Consider the following 24,815-nt stretch of genomic DNA (forward strand, 5'->3'; position numbering starts at 1 on the left):
TTCCTCTCTCTCTGCCTGCCTCTCTGCCTGCTTGTGATCTCTGTCTATCAAATAAATAAAAAAAAAAATCTTTTAAAAAACCCAAACAAAAGCTTCTGCCCATGTGCTCTGTCGTTAACGTTTGGGACAGTTACCATTGGGTGAACGACAGGACACAGATCTCTTCCAGTGCGTCTCTGTGGTGGATTTCAGATTCAGCATAGGTGGAGCCTGTTGTTGGCCTGGGAAGCTGGTTGGCCACCCCCGGGTGCCAGGGAACCAGCCCCTTCCATGTCAAGAAGCTGGAGGACCCTCTGAGCCAGACTGAGAGAGACTTGGGTCCGCAGCCGTCCTCATCGCTAACATCTTGGTGGTGGTGCTTTGCCTGTACAAACATGTTCTAAATTCCATACAAGTCATAGTTCACGGAAATCTCTAGAAAATCTATGCAATAGGTAATACTATGCCTGTCTTGCATAGAAGGAAACTGGAATTCACTGGGACAAAGTAATTTGTTCAGAGTGACTGGTTGGTGAATGGTAGAGCTGGGCTTTGAGCCCTGGAGGTGGGGCTCCGGAACCCACACTGAGCTGTGGTGGTAGGCGGCTTCCTACAGGAAGAAGCCTTCCTAGATCTAGGGAATGTCATTCACATATGGATACCAATCATTGGCCCATCCGTCTCTACCTCGGCAGTCATGTTCAGTCACTGGTGTGTGTGTGTGTGTGTGTGCGCGTGCATGAGTGTGTTTAATTCTCGGAGAAACGTGGATTGCTTTTGTCTAGTGCAATTGAGAAGTAGAAGAGGAGTCCCGTGTCCATCCTAGCTATTTGAGGGAAGTTGGTGCTAGAAAGAGAGAGAGATAGGCTTGATTCGCAGCAAAGATCGTGTTTAGATACCTCGAATTTCCATCTACCTAATATAATTAGCAGGGGACTGAAGCCTAACAGAAACCGTTTTTGCTATAAGTTGCATGCCTGCGTTGACGCTCTCTCTGTATTCTTCTGAGTAAAAGACCTTTTTGAGACATCTCGTATAGAAGGAATAAGTTCATCTACAGTGAATCTGATGGCAGTTTCAACCAGAGATGACAAAAGAGGGTGGGGCAGGAAAAAAGTTGAGAATGTCCAAACTCATGGCTGGAAAATATCAGACTTGAACGTGGCCTTTCCGCACTTTCTCAGGGGGAGCATTGGATCGGTATGGGGGAGGGCCTCTTCAAATTGGGAATAAACACTGGATGGGCTTGTCGTTTTGAGCCCATATCCACGCATCACGGCCTTTTCTCTGGGAGAGTAAAGGTCACGCCATGGGCTGGTCCAGACCACTTCCATGACATCCATCCGTCCCGGAAAGCTTCTCGCCATTTACCAGTTCTTCGGTGTACCCTGTGCTGCCTGCAGTGACTTAACTTGGTGCAGTTCTTACCACGTCAGGAGGACAGCAGGGAATAAACAGCTGGGAGAACTACGGCGCCGGGGAACGCGGGCGGAAAACCACCGACATCACGTTCGGTCATCACTGCAAGGAAAACGGTGGATTGTGAGAACACATGAATTGCTTGTAGGGAGTGCGGTCAAGAAGAGGAATTGGGGACGGCCATCTGAATCACTTGACGGAAGTCAGTGCCAAAAAAAATTAGAAGGAGGAACTGTGGCAATTTAGAAACTGCGAGAGCCCAGAATAAGGGATGCAGAGGTGACCTTGTAACAAAAGCCCAAAGGTACAGGCTGGGAATAGGCTGAAATGAAAGAAAAGGCCTGTATGGGGAGTGTTGTGACCAGGGGACAACATGTCACCGATGTTGTCATTGTTGTTAATAATCTTAGGATTCTAACGACATATACCAGATTTGAGCAATAGAATTACCTTCAATCTGAGCCAGCAAGTTTGCAAGGTAAGTTCTACTATGTGCATGAAATCCTGCACCTGTTTGGGTAAAGCAAGAGAGACACATACGACACAGAGTGGACCCTGAGAGTGAGCCCCTCTAGCAGCATGGACCCCTTGTGTCTCTCCTGTCTCATCCTCGTCCTGGCCCCATGGCTGGGGAAGGGTGGGGAGCCTTGAATTTTTATAGCTGACAGTAGATAGTCTACACAGAATTTTGCTTCATATATATTTTTATGAAATAGGGGAGATACGTTCCTATGATGAAAAATATCTTTGCTATCCAAAGGATAATAAGAAATACTAAATTAAGGAATTTCCTGCTTTATATAAAATGCTTTGTCACTAAGCAAAATATTTAAGGAAGGCATATCAACTTACAAGGAATAGTCAACGTATAAGAAATATATCACCACATAAGAAAAAAAAAATCAACTACTAAAAAGCTCCTCAACCCTTTTACCTTCTCTCTGCCTCCCCCTCATAGCTCAATAGCACAGATGGCTTAGTCCTTTTCCCACATCTTGAGGAAAACACTCCTGGCTTTGGGGACTGCTTCTTGCAGGCCGGGGATGTTGCAGGAAGAGACCCAGACATGGCAAAAGCCCTGATTCAAAATTCAGCAGGAAAGAAACTAATGAAGAAGTGTATTTCTGGAGACTCAAGATAAAGGAAACTTAAAAATCTCTTAAGTATAGGTTTTCTAGTAATGGATAGCACATGTTCTTTTCCTGGAAATTAGGTTATAGCCTTTTTTTTTTTTTTTTTCTCTTTTCTTTCTTCCTTTTTTTCTTTTTCTTGCTTGGTTATAATGAAGTTTCTGGACAGGCCATCAAAACAAAAACACGAGGTCTATTTTGGGAACTGCTGTATGCCAGGGCATTCGTTATACTTCTCTGCTGTGCCAGGCTAAGTACATCACAGGAAGACAGAGTTGTCTTTGCCTAGAGGCACCTGAGGCTCTTTGTATATAAATAGACGAGAAGAAAAGTGAGCCTGAGCCAAAGTCCATGGCCTCCTTTACTCCAGCAAGCAGACAGATCTTTCAAATCAGCACAACCAAATCCTGCAATTCTCTTGAAATGCTTGGTTCTCATAAACCTAGGGGCTGTGTTCACCTTTGGGGTTGAAAACCTGCTCAGTCTTCACAGGTTCTTCTGAGTATTGTTCTTCCATAACTCACCCAACAACTGGTTTCGTACACATGGGACATATTATGAATTTCTGTTACGTAAATGAGAAACAGTATGGTGAGGTGCACGAAGCATTGGGCCCCTCCAGTGCTGGAGACGTGGCTTCCAAGCCCAGGGTGTCCCTGCCTGGCCCTCTGTCATTAGCCACGTCATCACTCCCAAGCCTCAGTGGTCATCCTGTTCTGTGATGGGGATTGCCAACAAGAGCGTTGTTGTTTTTTTTAAGAGGTAGAATTCCATACAAATTTAAAGTATTTCAATCTGACCTTTGTGTTTCTCCTTCCCTGTGGCCCCATGGAGAGCTCTACTATGAAGCAAGGCTCAAGAGAAAAGAAAAGAAAGCAACCTAGAACTTTCCCTGTATGACATTTGGAGCAGCAATATAGTTTCTATAAAATCAATTTTATATGATTTTAGCCAGAAAGGGTAAAAGCATGCTCCTGGTTTTTCTTCTCCCCATGACTGTTTCCTAAGTCCCATGGCTCCTTCACCACCTTCTTCTGACCCTGAAGATCGCATTGCCGTTGAGCCCAGTGCTCATCCCACATCTCTTCACTGTGTTTCTTGGTCTCCTAGCTTTAAATATGCACGTGACTTCCAAATTCTGATCTCCAGTCCTGAGCGGTGCCCTTGAACTCTAGACTCGCATACCCAACTGTCCCTTTAATATCTGCACAAGGATGTTCAGGAAGCGCCTCGGACTGAGTGTGTGTAGAGTAGACCTCTTGCTTTCTTCCTCTGCTCTTTCCCTACTCAGCCTTCCATGTCAGGGCCACTGCCTGTCATGCCAGCACATCACCTAGGTCTCTCTTCACCTGTCACCTTTTCAGAGACACCTTCTCTGTCCATCCCAGCAGGAATTCTCCCCACTTCCTGACCTGCACCCTCCACCTCGCTTCTCACCCCCATCTTTTGCTCCAAGAGCACCTTCAGGATCTTACCTGTCTTATTTACTGCTACATTCTCAATACCTCAAAGGATGCCAGACTCGTAATGGGAGTTGGATGAATGTTTATTGAAGGGAAGAAAACGAATGAATGAGTGAGAAGAAAGGAATAAAACAGTTGAACAAAGAATTTGCTAAAGACGGAGGTATGATGGAAGGAACTGGTTAAGTGCTGGGATGCTATCCTTTAAATTGTTTTGTTTTGTTTTGTTTTAATCTTATTTATAAATTCTTTATTGAGCTTTATTTGAGTTCAGGGAGTGTTAAAGTTAGTTTAGAGATTGAGGAAAAAGTATTTACACTTGGGGTCTAATAGTAGTAGTTATTGATGAAAAGGTACTTCTAAGATTGGGTCCAGAGCCTGAATGCAAAACTCAAATTATTTGATACTTATGTAGATGTTCAAAGTGCAGCAGAATGCTAATTACTGTGTCCTTGTCAGTCCTAGTCATGGAAACCCGGGACCCTGTGCTGAAGTTCCCAGCCTTTTTACCCTGTTGACAGTGAGCGTGATGGATAGAGAGCGAGGCTGGCAAACCTGCTTCCAGCCCAGCCATTCCCAGGCCTGCGGCTTCTGGCTGTAAGAAGGTGCTCCGACGAGGCCTCTTTGGAACTGACTCCTGAGCATTAATTTCTTCCACCAGGAGATCAGTAAATGACCCTTCCCACCTGCTGCCATCCAGATTTGGAATCTGGTTACATCACTAACTTCTGCTCCTGCCGGATGAATTTTACAATCAGTCTCAAGGAGAAAGATGGCATTTCCCATCTCTGCTCTGCCTGCCAGCCTCTGTTTGCAGGGACAGTTCACTGCGTCCAAATTAAACTTTATATGGTGTCATTTCCCCCCTTTGCAAATTGATGAGTTGGGGAGCTGTACACTTGGGAAACACTGACTTGCTGTTCTTTGGCCAGTATCTCGATTGTGAACTTGTGAAACCTTAAAAATAAAACCCTCATTTGGCACCGCAAGATGAATAGAGGAGCTGTAGTGCCATCTGCTGGCCACCTGGGGGAAACGCAAACATTCGCTAGTAGAAGCACCTCTTCTAATGAAAAGATCCAAAGTGCCAATCTGAGGATAAATTGTTAAATATGTGTGATAATTTGAAGAAAGTAGATACACATTTAAAAAATTAAAGGCTAGCATTTTATAGAGGAAAATGCATTTATATTTTGTGACAACTGTGAAATAGAGCTTACCTTTGTATGCAGTGTGGGTTCTGGAATATATTTGTGGTAGAAGACATTCCCATTTGTCAGGAAGAATGAAAAATGGGTTGGAAAATAGAGGTTGGCCTTTGAGTTCTTTAAGAATAGGATATAAACAATTTTCTGGACATTTTTTCTAGAGAGGAAGAGTCCAGCATCTGATGGAAAGACAGCTGGGCTGCCCATGTCTAGGGAGAGCTCCCTGTTGGCCTCTAACCAGCTGGTGAAAGCTTGGACCACTCCTGTAACTTCTGGAGGTCATGTTCCCTATAGAATTGGGATTGAATTCAATGATGGGTAAAATTCCTTACAACTCAGTAAGGGACTATTTCTGTAATCAGCAAAGGACTGAAGGAAAGTAACGTTTCTTTAGGCTATTTTCCCCGTGAAAATATTTATTTTATTTATTTATTTTCACTTATTTTAGTGAGAGAGAGCAGATCAGTGCATGGGAGCATGTGAGGGACGGTAGGAGAAGCTGCAGACTCCCCATTGAGCAGGGAGCCCAATGCAGGACTGATCCCAGGACCTTGAGATCATGAGCTGAGCCAGAGGCAGACACTTAACTGACTGAGCCACCCAGGCACCTGAAAACACGTCTTTTAGGAAAAGTAAAAGTTCACATACATATTTGTAATTTATTACATAGTTAAGTAGTTGATCAAGAGCTAGGGGTATTTCATGTCTTTGGTCCTTAGCAATTAGGTCAAGAGTTTCCTTGTTCCTTAGAGTGATTTTTAAAATAACTGTGCTGCTTTCTTTGCTGTAAGCAGGTAAAGCAAAAGCAGGGGATGACTGTGCTGGGAGGTGGACTGGTGCACCTTACTATGACTTTGAGCTCAAAATGCAACAGAATAAAGTTTGAATAAACAAAATACAGGAACGCAAACTTTAGCTCACATATTCTTCCTTTCTTTCTTTGATTTTGCAGTGAGAGAGCATGGAGTGGGGAGGGGCAGAGGGAGAGGAACAAGCAATCTCCATGCGGAGCAGGGAGCCTAATGCAGGGCTCGATCTCCTGACCCTGAGATCACCACCTGAGTTGAAATCAGGAATCAGTCCCTTAACCGACTATGCCACCCACACACCCATATTTTTTTTGAAGGATCTTCTGCTTTAACCCCAGCTAGCTAGGCAGCTCCCTACAGTCTGCTCTCTGCTGCCACTTTGCTGTGCCCGTACCTCTGCACCTCTGTGGCCCTGAGCACTTAAATGACCCATGGCTGCTGTTGCTTCCTTTTCTCCATCCTCCACCCCCGGTCCTGCCCTCCCCTTCCTCCTGCTGTTGCTTCTCCTGTGTGCCTACTTCTTTCTTCTTTGCTCTTGTTTGTCGCATCAAGAGTCCCATTTCTTTGTAATCACCCATGTACCTTACTCATGATAGCATTCAGTACATTTTTGCTGAATGAATTAAGAATGGAAGTGGCTGTTTAAGTAAGTCTATATTGAGTCGTTTTCATTTTTGCGTGGCTTGGAGGGCAGAGAGGAGATCCTTGGAGCTAAAGCTCGGCAAAATTCAGTAACAGGGTAGGTTTTCCTTACATTTTCTATGTTCACAGCTAGTGGTGATGGGAAAGAATGCCTTCGGGTCTAGCTCTCGTCCTCAGCACCCAAGATGCCTCCATTGTTTCTTTCTGAGCAATTCCCCTCACGGACAGTAGAGGTCTGTTAGATTTGTGCGTGAGTCAGCAACGGTCCTCTTCTCTCAGCCTTTGGCTTGGAAGGTGCTTACAGGCCCAGTTGTTGTGCTCACCTGGCCCACAGCAGTCAGCCGGCATCGGTGGCCTTGCCTTGAAGAGAGGTGTGTTATCCCAGGTGGCTCTGCGTGACAGAAAGCCCCATCCTGCTTTCTCTGGTCATCTCAAATCGTAGAGGTCCTTTTCACCCATAAGGTGGGCCACACATCGCTGTTTGCGTGCTCTTCTCTTCCTCTGATAGCCTCAGTGTAACACAGTTCTGGCCTCCCAGCCTCTGTCTCCCCGTGCATTCTCCCATCAGGAATGTGTTTTTGCCACATGCCCTCCCCCCCCGCCCCCGCCATCCTCCCTGGCAGGTGAACGTAGTGAAGATTCAGTTATGAACCCCCTGAGGATCCTCGTGTTTCTGTCCAGATACAGGTTCCTTCTTCCTGACTTTCCTTATCTGCACGTGTACACCGAACTTACTACCCTCTAGGTTCTGGACTCGCCCAGTGAAAGGCTCTGCTCCACTCTCCTCTGACCTTGAGGAGAGAACCTGTTTGAACTTACTTTGGTTTCTTTCCTTCCTAATTTAAGTTGGTATCTGTCTATGTGTGTTCTAGAGAAACAAGTAATTGGTTTTGGGTTGTGTTCGTGTTCCAAGTTATTTGGATCTGTCTGTATTTGTCACAGGCTGGCAGACGCAGTAGGGGGCGTGTGGGCCATCTCTGGTGTCCAGACACATGTTGATGAACTTGGACACATTTTTAAAAACATGGAATTATTTGCCATCGCTTAAAAATGTGGAGCTGCTTTTTTGTTTTTGTTTGTTTGTTTTTTAAAGCAGATTTCCTGGCTTCTCTTCGAACAGAGGAGGATCTAGCAAGGCAGATAGCCTGCCTGCCAACCATCAGCTCCCGTCTCCTCCCTCTGTGTGGGGCGTCTCATTGCCCACCTTTCTCCTGAGGCTGACCGCCCTACTCACTGCTGGCCTGAACAGCTGGCACTTGTGGTCCTGGGCCTGTATTTTTACTACGATCTGCTTTCTCTGTCCCACTTACACAAGAGACTTCTCAGTGGCAGTAACTTAACGTGTGGCTAATAGTTCACAGAAGTGGATCATCGGGTGATCGTCTAGTGAAATCCATTCCCTTCATTTAATAGAGGTCTTACCCCGGAGTGAGTCTGCAATAAATGTTGACAAATGGTTCCTAAGTGTGTTTCTAGAAAGGCAGCAGCTGGCTAGATAAGGCTAGTGGTAAATACTGTATCAGAATCTCCCTGGCTTGTCTAGGTGGTGATGATTCCCGGGGTGGCCGAGATGGGAGGGTTTTCGGTCCTCGCACAAAGGTAAGGCTCCCTCGTAATCAGACATGTTTTTCTTTTCTAGGAACACTCTTCCTAAGTCAAACTCAGAAGACAGCTCTGTAGGTCAGTATTCCTTTTCTTGGTTTAACAACTTAAATTATTTTAATACTTTATAGAACACAGAAACTGTGAACACAACAAAAACCACAAAGAATGTTTGCACCCAGGAAGAAACACTGTTAAGATTTTGATACATCTCTTTCCTCTCTTTACCCCTGCCTGTATGTTTCCTTTTAAACCTAATTGGTTTCATTCGCTGCATATTATTTTATAAGTTCTTTCAATTGAATTCCATTCAATTGAATAACATCCTGAGCATTTTCCCACATCGATTAAGTATTCTTTATGGTAAAATTTTGAAGTCTGTAAGTTCCATCATATGGGATGGGCCACAATTTAAATCAGCCATCTCTTGTTTGCTGAACATTTAAGTCGTCTTTAATTTTTGCTCTCAGAGAATTGATTCTATCTGAAAAATCCTTCAGCCTATCCCTAATCACATCCTTAGGATAAATCCTTTGATTTGGAACTTTTGAATCAAAGACTATGCACAATTAAGGTGTTAAATATTTTATATTTCCTTGATTGTAAAACCCACTCTTGATTTAATAACATCTTTTCTGTTGGGTCAGAGCAAGTCTGGCAAGGTCATTATGATAAGAAGCATAGGTGCTCGGGTCAGGTTTTGATTTGAGTTTGAATAAGGAGTCTTCAAACTCAGTGGTTAGGGCCTTGAGCAAGTCACTTGCTTCCTGAAGTGTCCAGTTTCTCATCCACTAAATGGGAACAATAATACATCCTGTTTATTGCCATATTAAGTGAGATAAGCCATTAAAGAACAGGGTGCCTGGGCATGGTAAGTACTCAGTACATGTTAGCTGCTATTTATTTTTCAATTTGCACCTTCATTTTGGAAACATTAAAATAGAGGAAGGGGAGAGTATATTCTCCAGGAAAAGAAATATGTCATGATCCCGAATTGCCTGAGAGGAAAGCTGAATGAGTGATGGCCCTCCTTCTGCTCTCATCTTCCGTGCTAGTATTTGCTGTAGCTGGAAAGCAGCAGGTGCCCTCACACCCCCCTCCGAGGTTCCGGGTACCAAGAAAGTCTCCTCGCAGCGGGCGTGGGCTTCATTCCAGAGCTCCAGGGCCCGTCTGCACTTACATGAGGGCCTTTGGTGTTCCCACACGGTGCCATACAGAGCCCGGGAGCAGCCCCAGGTTGCCACGTGTCTGTGCTGCATTGGCCAGCACCACCAGTCTAGACCTTGGAAACCAGCAGCCCATCTCTCCACTGGGCCATTTCCAGTGGCCGCGTAGCAGCCAGGGACACCAAGTGGTGACAGTGACAAAGCTGTTGCTGTGCATGTGCCCCGTCTGCATGAGACCTGCTCTTTCATTTCATCTTTAAACACAGGGCTAGTCTCTTCTTTTACTTGCTCTTTTCCTTTCCTTTTGCTTTTTAAAAGGCATTGTAGATCAGCAATGATCGGAACCCTAGCAAACACTGGAGATGTCTAGCTACTGCAGTGACATGGTTTTCCCCTGCAAACAAGGGCAGCTGTCCCCAAAACAGTCCAGGGGGTGAGGGTGGAGGAGGGGGAGGAGGGAGCTCCGTTGGGAGCTGTCACAGCAGGATGGCAGTCTGCTTTTCTCATCATTGTACCCCGGGTCAGCTGCAGATAGTAGGTCAGTAAGTGGCCTGAAAGCCAGAGAGGCAGGAGCCCGCTCTCCCCACCTTGCCTACCCTGCAGCTGCATCCCCTGCCTCCCAGCAAACTCGATGCCACAGAGTAACAGCGCAGGTCAACCCCATGGGCTCCCAGAGCCAACTCTGAGGACTGACGGACAAGCACACCCAGGACATAATCACCCTCCTGTCGTCTTCATTAAGTCTGCAACAACAGAAATAAATCAAGGGGAGATCAACAACAGGGATAATGACAAAACAAAGTTCACTTCTTAAAGTGTTCCATTTGTGGTTTCGTTGAAATAATTGTGGCCGAGACCCGAGGGGGAGACTCGACCACAAGACAAGACAGGGCAAAATTAGACACACTAGTTAAACAACATCAAAGTGAATACACGAATGTGTGTTTTGCCTGCCTTTTTGATGTTTCTTTATTTCTTGTCTTAACCCCACTGCTCTATTACTTGCTGCTAGGAAATTTGCATTTCCTTTAAACAACTTTTTAGGCATTTCCAAGTCTTTCATAAACCGAAAGAGAAAAACTGTCTTTTTGTGAAATCAAAGTATTCTTATAAGCTTTGAATTATAAAGAAGAGGCTACTTTTGTTATTAATGAATTTATTGCTTGTGCCTTTTTTTTCCCCCTTTCATTTTTAAAGGAAAAGGAGATTGGAAGAAGAAAAATAAGTATTTCTGGCAGAACTTCCGAAAGAACCAGAAAGGAATAATGAGACAGACTTCAAAAGGTACTGTGCCACAGCTGGCGGACAGTAGGTCCTTTTAGGTCCCAAATGTTGAAAAGCCTGTGCCCACTAATCTAACTGGAGGCCAGTCAGAAGCACTCGTTGCCTGGGCCCACAAAGATTCCAAGTTTTCTGACAGTCCTCTCGTGACTTTTAAGACTTCATACCAGTGGGTTTCTTTCTTTCTTTTTTTTTTTTTTAATCAAAGAAAACAAAATGAGGAGAGTTGGCAGGTCTTCCTTTTCATAGATCTGAGAGCAAAGACCAAATCTTTCGTTTTCTTGGTCACACCAACCTCAGGAAGATCTTTACTTGCCAAGATCTATCCCAAAAGGGTTGAGCAAGTCAAAGCATTTGTTAGTTTTGGACCCGTCCGCCGGCCCTGCCACTTGGGGCCTTTGCAATCTTCTGGACTGGAGATGCTTTTCTGTGGCAGGCCAGTGACGGGGTTGTTGCCCCTGGAAACTCTGTCCCCTGGTCTGACATCATGGGAATTTGCCCGGGCTGCTTTGTGGAGGGAGCCCTGCCCTCCTCTTGGCTGTGTCTTTGTTGTTGTTTATATAGTAAGTAAATATGTCATCCCTTTGAGGCCCAGTTATGTAATTTATGTTTCCCCGGTATTCAAAGGGGAAGCAGACACAAAGCCGCTTCTCCATCCCAGCCCAGCCGAGCGAGGTTATCGCGAGATGAACGTTCTTAGTGGCTCACCAGTGACTGTTTGCGTTTACAAAATCACAGTGTCCTCCCCTGTTCAGAATGCTGTTCCAGGTGCTCATACACGTGGAAATGAGACACGTGGACAAGGACGACATGTATGCAGTCACACACCTGGGACCCCAGCCACATTCACCGGGGTTATTCCAGCTGTCCTGGTTTAAGGCTGATTCTTCAACATTCCCAGTTTTTCCTTCTGCTACACACCCGAGACCACTTGCAATTCAAAGTAAATCTTGGATCCTGACGATGTCTTATTTAGAAAGAATGGAAGGAAAAAGAGTGAGAGAGAGAAAGGGATGCAGGGATCGAGGGAGGAAGCCAGCAGTTTACTGGCTCATGTGTTTTTTTTTTCAGAAACCCACCCAGCTCCCTGGCATTCCCTCCACCCTCGAAGGTGATGCATATAATAAAATGAATCAAACCAGCAGGCTTGTCTCCTAACCCAGCACACACTGTTATTCTTCCCAGATAAGTAGATGAGTGGTGAAGAGAACTTGGAACTTTCTGGGCTGATTGATGACAAAATGGAAATGAGATAGGGAAACGCAGGGGAACATAAATTCCAGGGCTGGCCCTGACTGCAGTGGTTTCCTCTGGGTCTGCAGCCAGACTCTCTTACTGGCCCTCGATGCCAAGGGCACATCAGCCGTGGCCAAGATCCTAGTGACATCGAAGCTGGTGAAGCCTGTATGAGAAAGAAGTGGCAGGGGAAGGATGAGGAGCTAGAAGATGGGTTTATTCCCAGCCAGTGCATTACCACACGCTTCCACTGACCTGTCCTTCCTGACACGCTAACCAAACATACACAAGCTGGCGTGGCTCACGTATGTCACAGATAATGGCAATCTGTTTGCTTTGCAGGAAAGCACTTTCGAAAGGTCCTATAGGGGGATTCTCTTTGCCTCAGCAGTTCTGGCTGCCTTCAGTTTTGGTTTTCATTTTGTTTTGTTTCCTTTTTAGAGGAAGGGTTGGGGGAGGGAAAGAGAATCCCAAGTAGGCTCCATGCCCCATGCAGAGCCTGATGTGGGGCTCGGTCTCAGGACCCTGAGATCATGACCTGAGCCAAAATCAAGAGTTGGACGCTTAACTGACTGAGCCTCGCAGGTGCTCCTGGTTGCCTTCAGTTCTGAGGGGGAAATTGAGTTCTTCTCACAGTTTGAATACGTATTTATGATGAGACTTTCATTTTTTTTAAATATTTTATTTATTTATTTGACAGAGAGGGAACACGAGCAGAGGGAGTAGGAGAGGGAGAAACAGGTTTCCCACTGAGCAGGGAGTGCCAATGCAGGGCTCGATCCCAGGACCCTGGGATCACGACCTGAGCGCAAGGCAGACACTTAATGACTGAGCCACCCAGGCACCTCTGACAAGACTTTTATATATATGCATTTATAATAACCTTCCTTCCAGTGAACAAAAATGCTCCCTACCTGTGATTTTATTTATTTCCGCCTATCCTCTTAGGAACAGTGATCAGACAGCTTTATAGGAATCTAGGATCTCAACAGGCCACGGGTCTCATTCTACAGCTGAGTCTGTGCCCTTAATATTAGGAAAAAGGGATCCCTCCCACTGCTCTCAAAAAGATTTTCTTCTTGTTCATATTTGAAATAGAAGGACACAGAGGACCATCAGCCGAAGGAGCCTTGGAATGCTTGTCTGCTCTAGGTGGGTCTTTAAATCAGGTCTCTGCCCCACCTCTTACTCCAGACTTCCTGTCAGCTTTCTTCCAGAACTCTTCCACTAGGCCCTGGATCAGAAAGGCTCCAATCATTTTGAAGGATTTGTTTCTATGGTAACATCCCTATGTTCTCAGAGCCTGTTTCTCAGTAAGATGGGCTCGTGGGCTTCCCCAGAAATGACCCAACGGCTCCTGTTGCTCAGCAGTAACGTGCAGTGTGGGACAATGCCCCTGAACTTTCTCCTTCTCTAGTCCCAACCAGTGACCTTTCAGGATTCAGCATTCTGTTTTATCTTCCTTTTTTTACATTCCTGTCTTTTGTCTTCATTCTCTAGGAGAAGATGTGGGCTATGTTGCAAGCGAGATAACAATGAGTGACGAGGAACGGATTCAGCTGATGATGATGGTTAAAGAGAAGATGATCACCATTGAGGAAGCACTCGCGAGGGTAAGGGTGCAGAGGCTTGGTTTACGTTTGTGAGAGCTTGACCCCCTTATATGGAAAAATGTTTGTGGAGTTTGGGGAGTTGCTGTAGACTGTGTCCCCCTTGCCCCAATCCACGTGTTAAATTCTAATGCTCAGTGCGGCTTTATTTGAAGGTAGGGCCTATGGAGGTGTCTAGGTTCTAAGGGGGGAGCCCTTGTGAATGGAATGAGCTTACAGAAGAGGCCCCAGAGAGCTCCCACACCAGAAGATGGTGGTCTGTGAACCAGAAAGCTGGTCCTCACACAACACTAAATCTGCCAGCTCCTTGATCTTGGACTTCCCAGCCTCCAGAACTATGAGGAATTTCTGTTGTTTATAAGCCATCGGTTTATGGTAATTTGTTATAGCGGCTCTAGTGGCTTAAACAGGGGCCTCAAAAGTACAGGAATGTATTACTTAAAGTAGTATTTTGATGCTACTTTGGTGGTCATCAAGTACCTATGTTATCAGATGAAATACCAAATTCCATTCTATTTACTTAATGCAAGCATTCCATGTTGTGAATTTTCATTTCTGTATTCAGTAATACACACATGAATGAATGGCAAATATTTCTGAGCTTTGGACCACTTTAATGAGGAAAATGATTCTCTGAATGCCCTTATGAAATACATAAGCCTTATAAAAAGACTGACAAGAATATAATAAAAATTATTAATAAAAAACAAAGTGAAACTTAATATAGTACAACTATTGTAAACTTCCATTTTATAAGATGCAGGGCTAAATTCTGAATAATTCAAAAGTTAAGCTTTAGGCACACCTTAAAATTTTACTTACTTTTTCTTCTAAGTAAAGTATTGTATTAGTGTTAATATATTTATTTCTAGGTATTAGTTATAGTTTAGTGTGTCATATTTTTTGCTCTGAGCTGAATTAAGCACCGAAAGAAGCCTAACTAATCCTCAGGTACTGGAGTCGCATTTATGATAGAGAGATAGCAGTTAATAAGAGATTACCTGCTTGGTTGTTGCCCAACAAACTGACTGAGGGAATCTTGGGTTTCCACTTAGAGTAGTTGGTTTGGTATTCTGTAAGCAGTCATAAATTAGGCAGCTTAGAAACAAATGAAAACTTTTAAGTCACTGAGGAATTATTGAATGACGTGACCGTTAAGCAGAATCTTAAAGACCTGAAACCTTGAAACCGTGACAAGCACGTTCGGTTTAGTTTCCGGTACCTGACTTTAAACCTCAATAGTTTAAAAAACAAAAAGCTTTATGTATTGTTGAGACAGCCTTCGGGGGAATAAAGCCCTTGAAGGGAGTGGGAGATGAACAGGGTTTAGTCAGAGGCCTGAGGGCCAAGGCCACCTCCAGATGCCCACCTGCTGGCTTCTCTTGCTCTGTCGATTTGAAGGAATGGAGGTAAGCTCGGTCCTTAGTGTCCCTGGCGGACCAAAGTCATGCTGGACCAGAGATGGAGCAGGTGACAGGTGGTGACTTCCTGTCCTTGCTGCGGATCCACCTTCACCCCAAACCTAGTCTATCTATTCCTCCACACCTTTGGCCACCCGGCCCAGCTGCCAGTGGAGGCAAAAAGCCCACTGTGGATTTTTCTATCCAGTTCCATTCCTTGAATGTGGCTTCCAGCTGAATACCTAGAAAATACACGGGAGACACATGGACCTGTATTTCGTTTTACCGTGGTAGACCAGATGTTCACGTACCTTCTGGGGAGGGACGCTACTGCACTGCTCTTTTAAGAAGGAAACATGAGGGGCGCCTGGGTGGCTCAGTGGGTTAAAGCCTCTGCCTTCGGCTCAGGTCATGATCCCAGGGTCCTGGGATCGAGCCCTGCATCGGTCTCTCTGCTCGGCAGGGAGCCTGCTCCCCCCTCTCTCTCTGCCTGCCTCTCTGCCTAATTGTGATCTCTGTCTGTCAAATAAATAAATAAAATCTTAAAAAAAAGAAAAAGGAAGGAAACATGAAGGTCAGGATGCAGAAGATGCCTGCAGTCATCTGACTACACGTGTGTGGGAGGAGAGTAGCATGTGATGGACCTCCTCCAGTGTTTGTGGAGCAGAAGAAAATACGAGAAGTGGCCTTAACATAGTCACTTTTAGGCAGCTCATTTCTATAACTGAAAAGAAAGGAGTCTTTTCTAAGTTGGGGAGAAAACAATTAGTTTGAAGCGCCTTCTGAGTTGATGATGTTAACAGCTGCCCGTCATTTATGTGGAAAGGAAATCGGAAGTGGACTGGATGAGAAGGTGGCACAGCTGTGTGTGGATTTGGGTAGCGGCCTCAGCAGTGCATCTTGTCTGTCTGGGGCCCAGGGTGGGGCAGGGGCTGCGGGGGCTGCGGGGGCTCCCCTGCCTAGTTTCAGGACAGAGCTCATCAAGACATCGAGAATATTTTCTGTAAGGCAATCCAGAAACACAGATTGAAGAACAAAACTGATGACGTTTTTTAAAGTCTACTAGTTTCTGCACACAGCGATGGGGGTCCTTTGACAGCTGATGAAGTAGCGGGGGGAAACCTTTTGGCCTGCTCTTGGCAGGGCGGCATACAGCCTCAGCTACTAGTGCCTGGATGGGCTGCTGTTTTGGCCAGAGACAAAACACTTCATGAAAAATGTTATTTAGAGCAGAAAACAGTCTATGGAAAGGATCTGCTGCTTTTATGACTAGCTCAGGGATCTAAATTTAGTTGATGATTATACTGACAACAAAAACAAAAGCCTTAAGACTTAGACCTCCTATAATGACCATGATGAGAATGTCCTTCAGGACCTCAGGTGTGTGTTTGTCCTGCTGTCAATCAGATACTTAAAGACCCATGGGTAGAACATCTAAGTTTACTCCTGACAGGACAACCGAGTATCAGGAGAGAAATTTGCCTGTGTGCGATTTGGAGCAGAGAGTGTCCCCGGTACATCCTTGTATTGGGGAAAATTTTATCTAATGTCACAAACAGTTTGGTCCATTCTGCTTTATTTGTGTGGATTTGATCTCATTGATGGATACTTTACCCCTGGGAAGTATACAGCTATCATTCATACACCCGAAAACCCGTTATTGATACCAACAGAGATTAAAATGAAAAAGGCTACAAGGAATTAATATGTAAAACACTACCATAAGCTGCAAAAAAAAAAAAAGCATTTGAAAAGAATGAACTTTACGAAACACTTCTGTATTTCTGTATTTTCTCTGAGTGTGTAATTGAAAAAGACAGCAGCTTTAAAAAAAAACAGCTTAACTTATGATTTTTATATTTTATTAACTAGTAGTTTCATCAAGTCTATTGGTTTATCGAACATTTCCTAATAGCTTTATGATGGATATATACTATATGCGCTTTAAGGAAATCAAGCTTATTCGTAAAGCAAAATTGTGTAGGGGGATCTAGGTAATTGGCATAGTCTACGTAACACAGTTTTTAGGAGCGTACATAGCTCTTGGCAAGTAAGTTCAGGGTACTTAGACCTTGGGCTGGTTCTGCAAGGTTTAGAAGGCCCAAGAGATACCTAGATGCCACTGGGTATTCATTTGTGTGGATGATTTTTATGGTGTAAAACTCAGTTTTAAAGCTTTGGCTAAAAGAGAACACTGTTGTTTTGGTATGATGGTGCTCAGCAGTGATAGAGCTATGTAGAAGAAAAATATGTCCTTTGACATTTTAACTGGAAGCACTGTCTCTAGGAAATTGAGGGAGATCTGTAACCATGATTTAGGAAATCCTATTTCCTAAAATATAATTATGAATACAAAAGACTACTCATGTTAACTTGATCTAATTCCTAAATATTATGTATTTATCCATTTGATAAATGTGTGTCTGCTTCCAGAAGGTCACACCTATGTGAAAGTCCAAAATAAAATATTTTTTTTTGTTTTTAAGTACTTATTTGTCACTGACTTGACTGCCACTAAATAAGGGAAGGGGACAGGAAAGCCAGAGGGAAAAGCTGGACAGAGATGTGGTTTCAGGAGAAATCTAGCCTTACCCCGATCCCATAGGGAGTGGGGAGCTCTGGAAGGTGAATTGCATTGTAGAGTTGTCCTCCCAGAGAAGAAGAGACTTGAAGCTGATTGGGGAGGAGGAGGCAGCCCTCTAGGCATCTGTGGGAAACATCTCCTCTCAACCATGGAAAGTTCCCTAGAGCAGGGTGTAAATGTGAGCCGCATGCACAGTAACTGAGGAGTTGGGGAACACTGGTGTGAACGGAGTCTGGACATCTGGTATACCAGAGCACAAGATTAGGAACCAGGAACATATATATATATATATATGATGATTTTCCTCGCAGCAGCTTCTATGCATCAATCACAGAGATTTGGACAACCAGAGAGGTTCATGGAGAGAGTCTGTAGGAGAACAACAAGGTGATTGTAGTTTTTTTTTTTTTTTTTTTAAATAGGTCCCATGGGTGAAAATTGGAGAGGATTTATCTCAGAGAAGAATGTAATCACCATCTCCAAGTATATGAAGGATTATTAAACAACACATCTTCAGAATGTACTGAAGAGTGTTTTGTTTTATTTTGTTTTAACCTCTACTGAGGACAAAATAAAAGGAAATGAATTTAACTTGCAGCTGGAGGGGGTTGGGATTAGATATAATACAAAAGTTCTTTTCTCGTAGAAATGGGAACATTTTAGGATCTCCTCAAAGGTTTCTAAAATAGCATTAACTGACTGAAGATGGCCATCCCTCTAGGAATCATGCCATAGACTTCAAGTATGAGAAAAATAGAAGACTGAAGAAAATAGGATGTGAAAGAAGTATTTCCTCCTGAGACAGACACATGCGCACATACACACACACACAGACATAGACATGCACACTTTAAAACTTCTGTCATGTTAAAGCTAGACATTTGCTTCAGAATATCTAAGTTCTCAGATGAAATCATCAATTGTCTTTCCTCCGTGAAATTATATTTAAGTCAAAACTTCTTTGGGAGCAAAGTAGGATATAAAAATGTAGTTGTAAAAGTAACTAACCAGGTTGCATTTTTCCCCTGTAAGATGCACTTAGAATTCTTTTTAGAGATCCTGTTTTATAACTTGAAAACATAAGATTTTTAAATTAGAAAATTAAAAAGTAAGGTAAATTTGGGTAGAGTGTGAATTTGAATCTCTCTCTGAGGAAGCCCTGCTACTCTCAGACCCCAGAGTCGATGAAGGACAGGGACAGATAGAAGAAAAATATCAAATCTGTTATGATCGACTAGTTAGGAATTTGCTTTGTTTTGTTTCAGTTAAAGATGAAGCTCATGTAGTGGCTTCTCGAAGTTAGGCCTAGGTGGAATATGGAAGTATGGCAGAGACTTGGAGAAAACAAAAGATAACTGTGTCTTCCAGTCATGCGGGAAGAATGTAGCATTTCAGAAACCAGAAAATGTGGAAGGAAAGACCATTCTAGTATATAACTTAAATATACCATAAAGATTAGAGCAATATCCATGTCCCTAATGTACTAGAAAGATTAACGTGCTACTCGCAAATAGCAGAAGTTCAAACCCCTGGAGCTGACGTGAGCTGTGAGCTCTCTTTTATTGGGAACCACAGGGCTGTGTTCGTCATGAGTCTGTTGCTTTGGTACGGGTGCTAAGTTTTGTTGCATTATCTTACATAATTCTAGTAATAGTTCTGTGAGATAGTTTATTGTCATCTCCATTTTCCAGATAGAGGAACTGAGGCACAAAGGAGTTAAGTAATTTGTCCCAGCGATCCAAGCTGATACTTGGTTCTGCAGCCAAGCTCTTACCCATTAATCAATACTGTCTGCCTTCCTGTGTCTATCTCCTGTCACAAGTATGTGCAGCAAAGAATTTCATGGTAGAAGTGATAGTTTGCAAAGTTGCCTTTTCCCTAGAGGGATGTTGTCAGCATGGTGGCTTTGCCATGTCCACACGGCTCCAGTGGTTGAGAACAGTCCTAGCACCTTCTCCTGGGCTGTTCGGTCAGATCGTTTCTGTTTTTTGGCGTCTTGATTTATAGAACATGATTTCATCAGTGTGAAATTCATAACTAAAAACTGCTTTGTAATAGAATTTTAATACAGTGGTAACTTAACTGTATTGTGTTGCAGAGTTAAATTTCTATGTGTTTGATGAAAGCACGCCTAGAACTTCTCACATTTGCCATTCTAAAAGACCTTTCTGTTCGCTTAAACTTGTCAATTTCCTATAATGTTTCACTTGTCTATTTCAGAAAGTAGAAAGGGAATTTCCAAACCCAAACTGGAGATGTCTCGGAACATACTCTAGATAGCTCATTATTTTCCTCTCCTCCACAAGGGTCCCCAATAAGGCTCATAATATTTGTTAGGTGAGAACAAGGAATTGGTAACTTGAAACAGTCAGTAGCAAGAAAAGCAAGTGATTTTAGAGAATCTCTTTCAGGCTTCCACCTCTGTTTCACCAAAATGCCCATAGTCTACCACGTTGTGTCTTCGACAAAGACAGGTAATTCAGAGGCCAGGCTACAGACAATTTCTGTTTTTGAACTTACAATTGAACTGAGAAAGATGAGTATTGAGGCTGGAGGGTCTTGGAGAGAAAATCAAGGTTCTTTTTAGAACACAGAATACAAAGAATCTGTTGTGTCTGTCAGTTTGATGTAGATGAAAAATCACAGGGCAGGCTGTGCGTCTTCCTCTCAGTTTGGGGAACCTTGTCTTTGGCTGGCACTGAGTCCCCAGCAGCGGCATGAAGAAAGTGACCAGAGCATTCTCACTGCTGTCTGGTAGGCAGCCCTGGGCATTATTTCCATGTCAATTTTCATTTTCTTTTGTTGTAGCTCAAGGAGTATGAGGCCCAGCACCGGCAGTCAGCGGCCTTGGACCCTGCCGACTGGCCAGACGGTTCTTACCCAACATTCGATGGCTCGTCAAACTGCAATGTAAGTTTACCGTTTCTGAGCAACTTGATCGCTTCTACTACAAAGTAGATTTTAGCCAACTTCTGCCTTTGAACTTCCTTCTGCCACTACCAGCTCTCACCTGGATCTGAAAAGAAGCGTCTCTTTTGACGTGTTACTCAGTTTTCTTGATGGACTTATCTGCAGTCAAAATAGTGCTGTTGATTCTGTTATTTCATAATTGTGGTAAATTATATGTAACTTAAAATTTAACCTTAAAAACATTTTTAAGTTAAATTAATATTCAGTTCAGTGGCATTAAGCACATTCACGTTGCTGTGGCATCGTCACTAAAATACACATCCAGAACTTTCTCAGCATCCAAAACAGAAATTCCATAACCGTTAAACGGTAACTCCCCTTCCATAAGTTTCGGAAGCCATCATTCTACTTTCTAGCTCTATGAGATTTGACTATTCTGGGTCCTTTATGTACATGGAATCATTTTTTGTCAATCAATATTTTTTGTCATTTTTTGTCAAATCAATATTGGTCCTTCTGCGTCTGGTTTATTTCATGTAGCATAATGTTCTCAAGGTTTATCCACATTGCAGCATATCCCAGAACTTCATTCCTTTTTTAAGGATAAGTAATACTCTACCATATGGATATACCACATTTTGTTTATCCATTTGTCTGTTGATTGACACTTGGGTGTTTCTACCTTTTGGCTGTTGTAAACAATGCTAGTATGAATATTAATATATGAATATCTGTTCGAGTACTTGCTTTCAGTTCTTTTCAGTATGTACCTAGGAGGAGAATTTCTAGATCACATGTTTATTATACGTTTACTTTTTAAAGGAGCCACTATACAGTTTTCCAGTATGGCTGCGTCATTGTACATTTCTGACAGTAATGTGTAAAGGTTCCAGTTTTTTTTACTTCTCACCAACACTTGTAATTCCCCCCTTTTTTGTTAATACATCCTAATGGGTGTAAAATGATGTCTTGTTGTGACTTTGATTTGCATTTCTCTAATGACTAATGATATATAGATATAGATATAGATATAGATATAGATATATATAAGAAATATCCATTCAAGTTCTTTGCTCATTCTTGAATTGGGTTGTTTTATTGTTGGCTATTGAGTTGTAGGAGTTCTTTGTATATTCTGGCTATTAATCCCTTATCAGTTGCAAGATATAAATAGTTTCTTTCATTTTAGGGTTGCCTTTTCACTTTCTTCTTTTTTTTTTAAGATTTTATTTATTAACTTGACAGACAAAGATCACAAGTAGGCAGAGAGGCAGGCAGAGAGAGAGAGAGGAGGAAGCAGTCTCCCTGCTGAGCAGAGAGCCTGATGCGGGGCTCAATCCCAAGGCCCTGAGATCATGACCAGAGCTGAAGGTAGAAGCTTAGCCCACTGAGTCACCCAGGCATCCCAACTTTTTCACTTTCTTGATGTCTTTTGATGTATGAAAGGTTTCTAAGTTTGAAGTCCAATTTCTCTTTGCTTTTGTTCCATGTGCTTTTGGTGTCATATCCAAGAAAGCTTTGCCAAATCCAGTATCATGAAGATTTTCTCCTGTTTTCTTTTCAGAGTTTTATAGTTTCAGCTCTTAAGTTTAGGTCTTTGGCCCATTTTAAGTTTATGTGTGTATATGATAATAGCATACAGGTCCAACCTCATTCTTTTGCAGATAGATACCCAGTTTTCCCAGAACCATTTGTTGAAAGGACCGTTCTTTCCTCATTGACTGGTCTTGGCTTCCTTTTCAAAAATTAATTGACCAGGGGCGCCTGGGTGGCTCAGTGGGTTAAAGCCTCTGCCTTCAGCTCAGGTCATGATCCCAGGGTCCTGGGATCGAGCCCCACATCGGGCTCTCTGCTCGGCAGGGAGCCTGCTTCCCTTCCTTTCTCTCTGCCTGCCTCTCTGCCTACTTCTGATCTCTGGCTGTCAAATAAATAAATAAAACCTTAAAAAAAATTAATTGACCATATATGCTAGATTTTATTTCTGGGCTCTTTTATTTTATCCCATTGATTTATATGTCTTTCCATTGTAGGTATTACACTGTTTTGATTAATGTAGCTTTGGAGTAAGTTTTGAAATCAAGACATGTGAGCCCTCTAACTTGATTCTTTTTCAGATTGTTTTAGCCATTCAGGTCCTTTGAGAGTTCATATGAATTTTAAGATGGGTTTTTCTTTTTCCACAAAAGATGCCATGAGATTTTGATAGAGATTGCTGTGCATCTGTAGTTGATATGGGTAGTATTGTCATCTTTTTTGTTTGTTTTTAGTATTGTCATTTTTTTTAAATTTATTTATTTATTTGACAGACAGAGATCACAAGTAGGCAGAGAGTCAGGCAGAGAGAGGGAGAAGCAGGCTCCCTGCTGAGCAGAGAGCCTGATGTGGGGCTTGATCCCAGGACCTCGAGATCATGACCTGAGCCTAAGGCAGAAGCTTAACCCACTGAGCCACCCAGGTGCCCCTAGTATTGTCATCTTAATAGTAAGAAGTTCTTCTGATTTATGTACATAGGGTATCTTTGCATTTCTTTATGTCTTCTTTAATTTCTTTCAGCAATGTTTTGTAATTTTCAGTGTACATGTCTTACCTCCTTAGTTAAGTTTATTTCCAAATACTGTATCATTTTTTTAAATTTTTTTAAAAGATTTTATTTATTGATTTGACAGAGAGAGATCACAAGTAGACAGAGAGGCAGGCAGAGAGAGAGAGAGAGAGGGAAGCAGGCTCCCTGCTGAGCAGAGAGCCCGATGCTGGACTCGATCCCAGGACCCTGAGATCATGACCTGAGCCGAAGGCAGTGGCTTAACCCACTGAGCCACCCAGGCGCCCCTTGTATCATTTTTTAAATGCTTATTTTCTTTTTTCACATTTTCATTGCTAGTGTATAAAAATGGAACTGATTGTTGATCTTGTGTCCCTCAACTTTGCTGAATACGTTTCTTAATCTCTAACAGGTTTTGTGTGGTAGAATCTTTAGGGTTTTCCCCATAGAAGATTGTGTCATTTGTGAACAGAGACAGTTTTACTTCTTTTCTAATTTGGATGACTTTTATTATTCATGCTATTTTATTTTTTTTTTAAGATTTTATTTATTTATTTGACAGAGAGAGCACAAGCAAGGGGAACAACAGAGGGAGAGGGAGAAGCAGGCTCCCTGTTGATCAGGGAGCCAGACATGGGTCTCAGTCCCTATACCCTAGGATCATGACCTGAGCCAAAGGCAGATGTTTGACTGACTTTACCCAGCCACCCCTATTCATGCTGTTTTAATGTGACCAAACGTGCTTCCTAGGAGTTCCACAGGGATCGTGGGAAGAGTTTCGAGTTTCAAGCAGATATCTTGTGATGCCATCATCCAACTGCAGGGAGTAAGAATGGAGGGAGTTACCCTTTTTAATTTATTATGTAATTGTTTTGTTTGTTAGGTTTGTTCGTTCTTAAAATTTGGAAGCAACTCTACCTCCATGTCTTCAGCTTCTTGTCTCCTCTTGTCCATGCTCTGCACTGGTAGTCATCGCTCCAGAACATACCTCTCTGCTTGCAAGCTCCTGTTTTCAAAAAGCCTGCTGGTTTTCCAGTTCTGTAAGATAAATTCCAAACATTCTGGCACACTTGAGACACTTAGCAGTCTGGCTTTAGTCAATATGTCTGCTCTCCTCTGCCACCCCCCTACCCCTAATAACCTCCACGCCATCCACACTGGACCCTGCCTGTGTTACTAAACACACCTTGTATTGTCCACACTCTACTTTAATTCAGGCAATTTCCTCCACTGAGAATATCTTCCTCCAGATTTTTCCAGGTAAAATTCTATGTGTCCTTCAAGATAAAGTCCAACTGTCACCTCTTCTGAAACTTCCTTTATCCTTCTTAAGTTAATTTTATTGCTTCCTATTCTGTGCCTTGTTAAACTAGCATTGTACATGAAGCCTGACCTTTATCCTAGAGTATAGGAATTCATCATACACATTGTAGCCTCCTTGGGAATCATGAGCTCTTTGAGCAAGAAAGGCATACTGCATTCCCTTAGTGTCTCCAGTGAGTATCTAACTCAGTGTCCAGTTCATATGGCATGTTCAAAAAGTAATATTCAGTGGACAAAGTTGTATTTATTTATTTATTTATTTATTTATAAAGATTTTATTTATTTATTTGACAGAGATCACAAGTAGGCAGAGAGGCAGGCAGAGAGAGAGAGAGAGAGAGAGAGAGAGAGAGAGGAGGAAGCAGGCTCCCTACGGAGCAGAGAGCCCGATGCAGGGCTTGATCCCAGGATCCTGGGATCATGACCTGAGCCGAAGGCAGAAGCTTTAACCCACTGAGCCACCCAGGCACCCCCAAAGTTGTATTTAAATGTTCATCTCCCCCGGCTGCTG

At 43.1% G+C, this 24,815-nt stretch overlaps 1 protein-coding gene and 1 pseudogene across 4 annotated transcripts in view; both read left to right on the forward strand.

Annotated features, from left to right (window-relative positions):
- SASH1 (SAM and SH3 domain containing 1) overlaps positions 1-24,815 on the forward strand; it is a 195,254-nt gene that overhangs the window by 110,284 nt on the left and 60,155 nt on the right. For 2 of the 4 annotated variants that reach the window (XM_032873140.1, XM_032873142.1), the window contains exons 5-9: positions 8,290-8,330; positions 10,616-10,702; positions 13,034-13,087; positions 13,436-13,548; positions 20,338-20,439. In XM_032873140.1, the coding sequence (XP_032729031.1) occupies positions 8,290-8,330; positions 10,616-10,702; positions 13,034-13,087; positions 13,436-13,548; positions 20,338-20,439 (397 nt within the window). The remainder of the gene's footprint in view (positions 1-8,289; positions 8,331-10,615; positions 10,703-13,033; positions 13,088-13,435; positions 13,549-20,337; positions 20,440-24,815) is intronic. The other 2 variants (XM_032873141.1, XM_032873143.1) reach the window with 1 other exon arrangement.
- LOC116876784 lies at positions 15,007-16,555 on the forward strand (annotated as a pseudogene).

Source organism: Lontra canadensis, unplaced genomic scaffold (genome assembly GCF_010015895.1).
Source record: "Lontra canadensis isolate GAN:19392208 unplaced genomic scaffold, GSC_riverotter_1.0 scaffold47, whole genome shotgun sequence".
NCBI lineage: Eukaryota > Metazoa > Chordata > Mammalia > Carnivora > Mustelidae > Lontra > Lontra canadensis.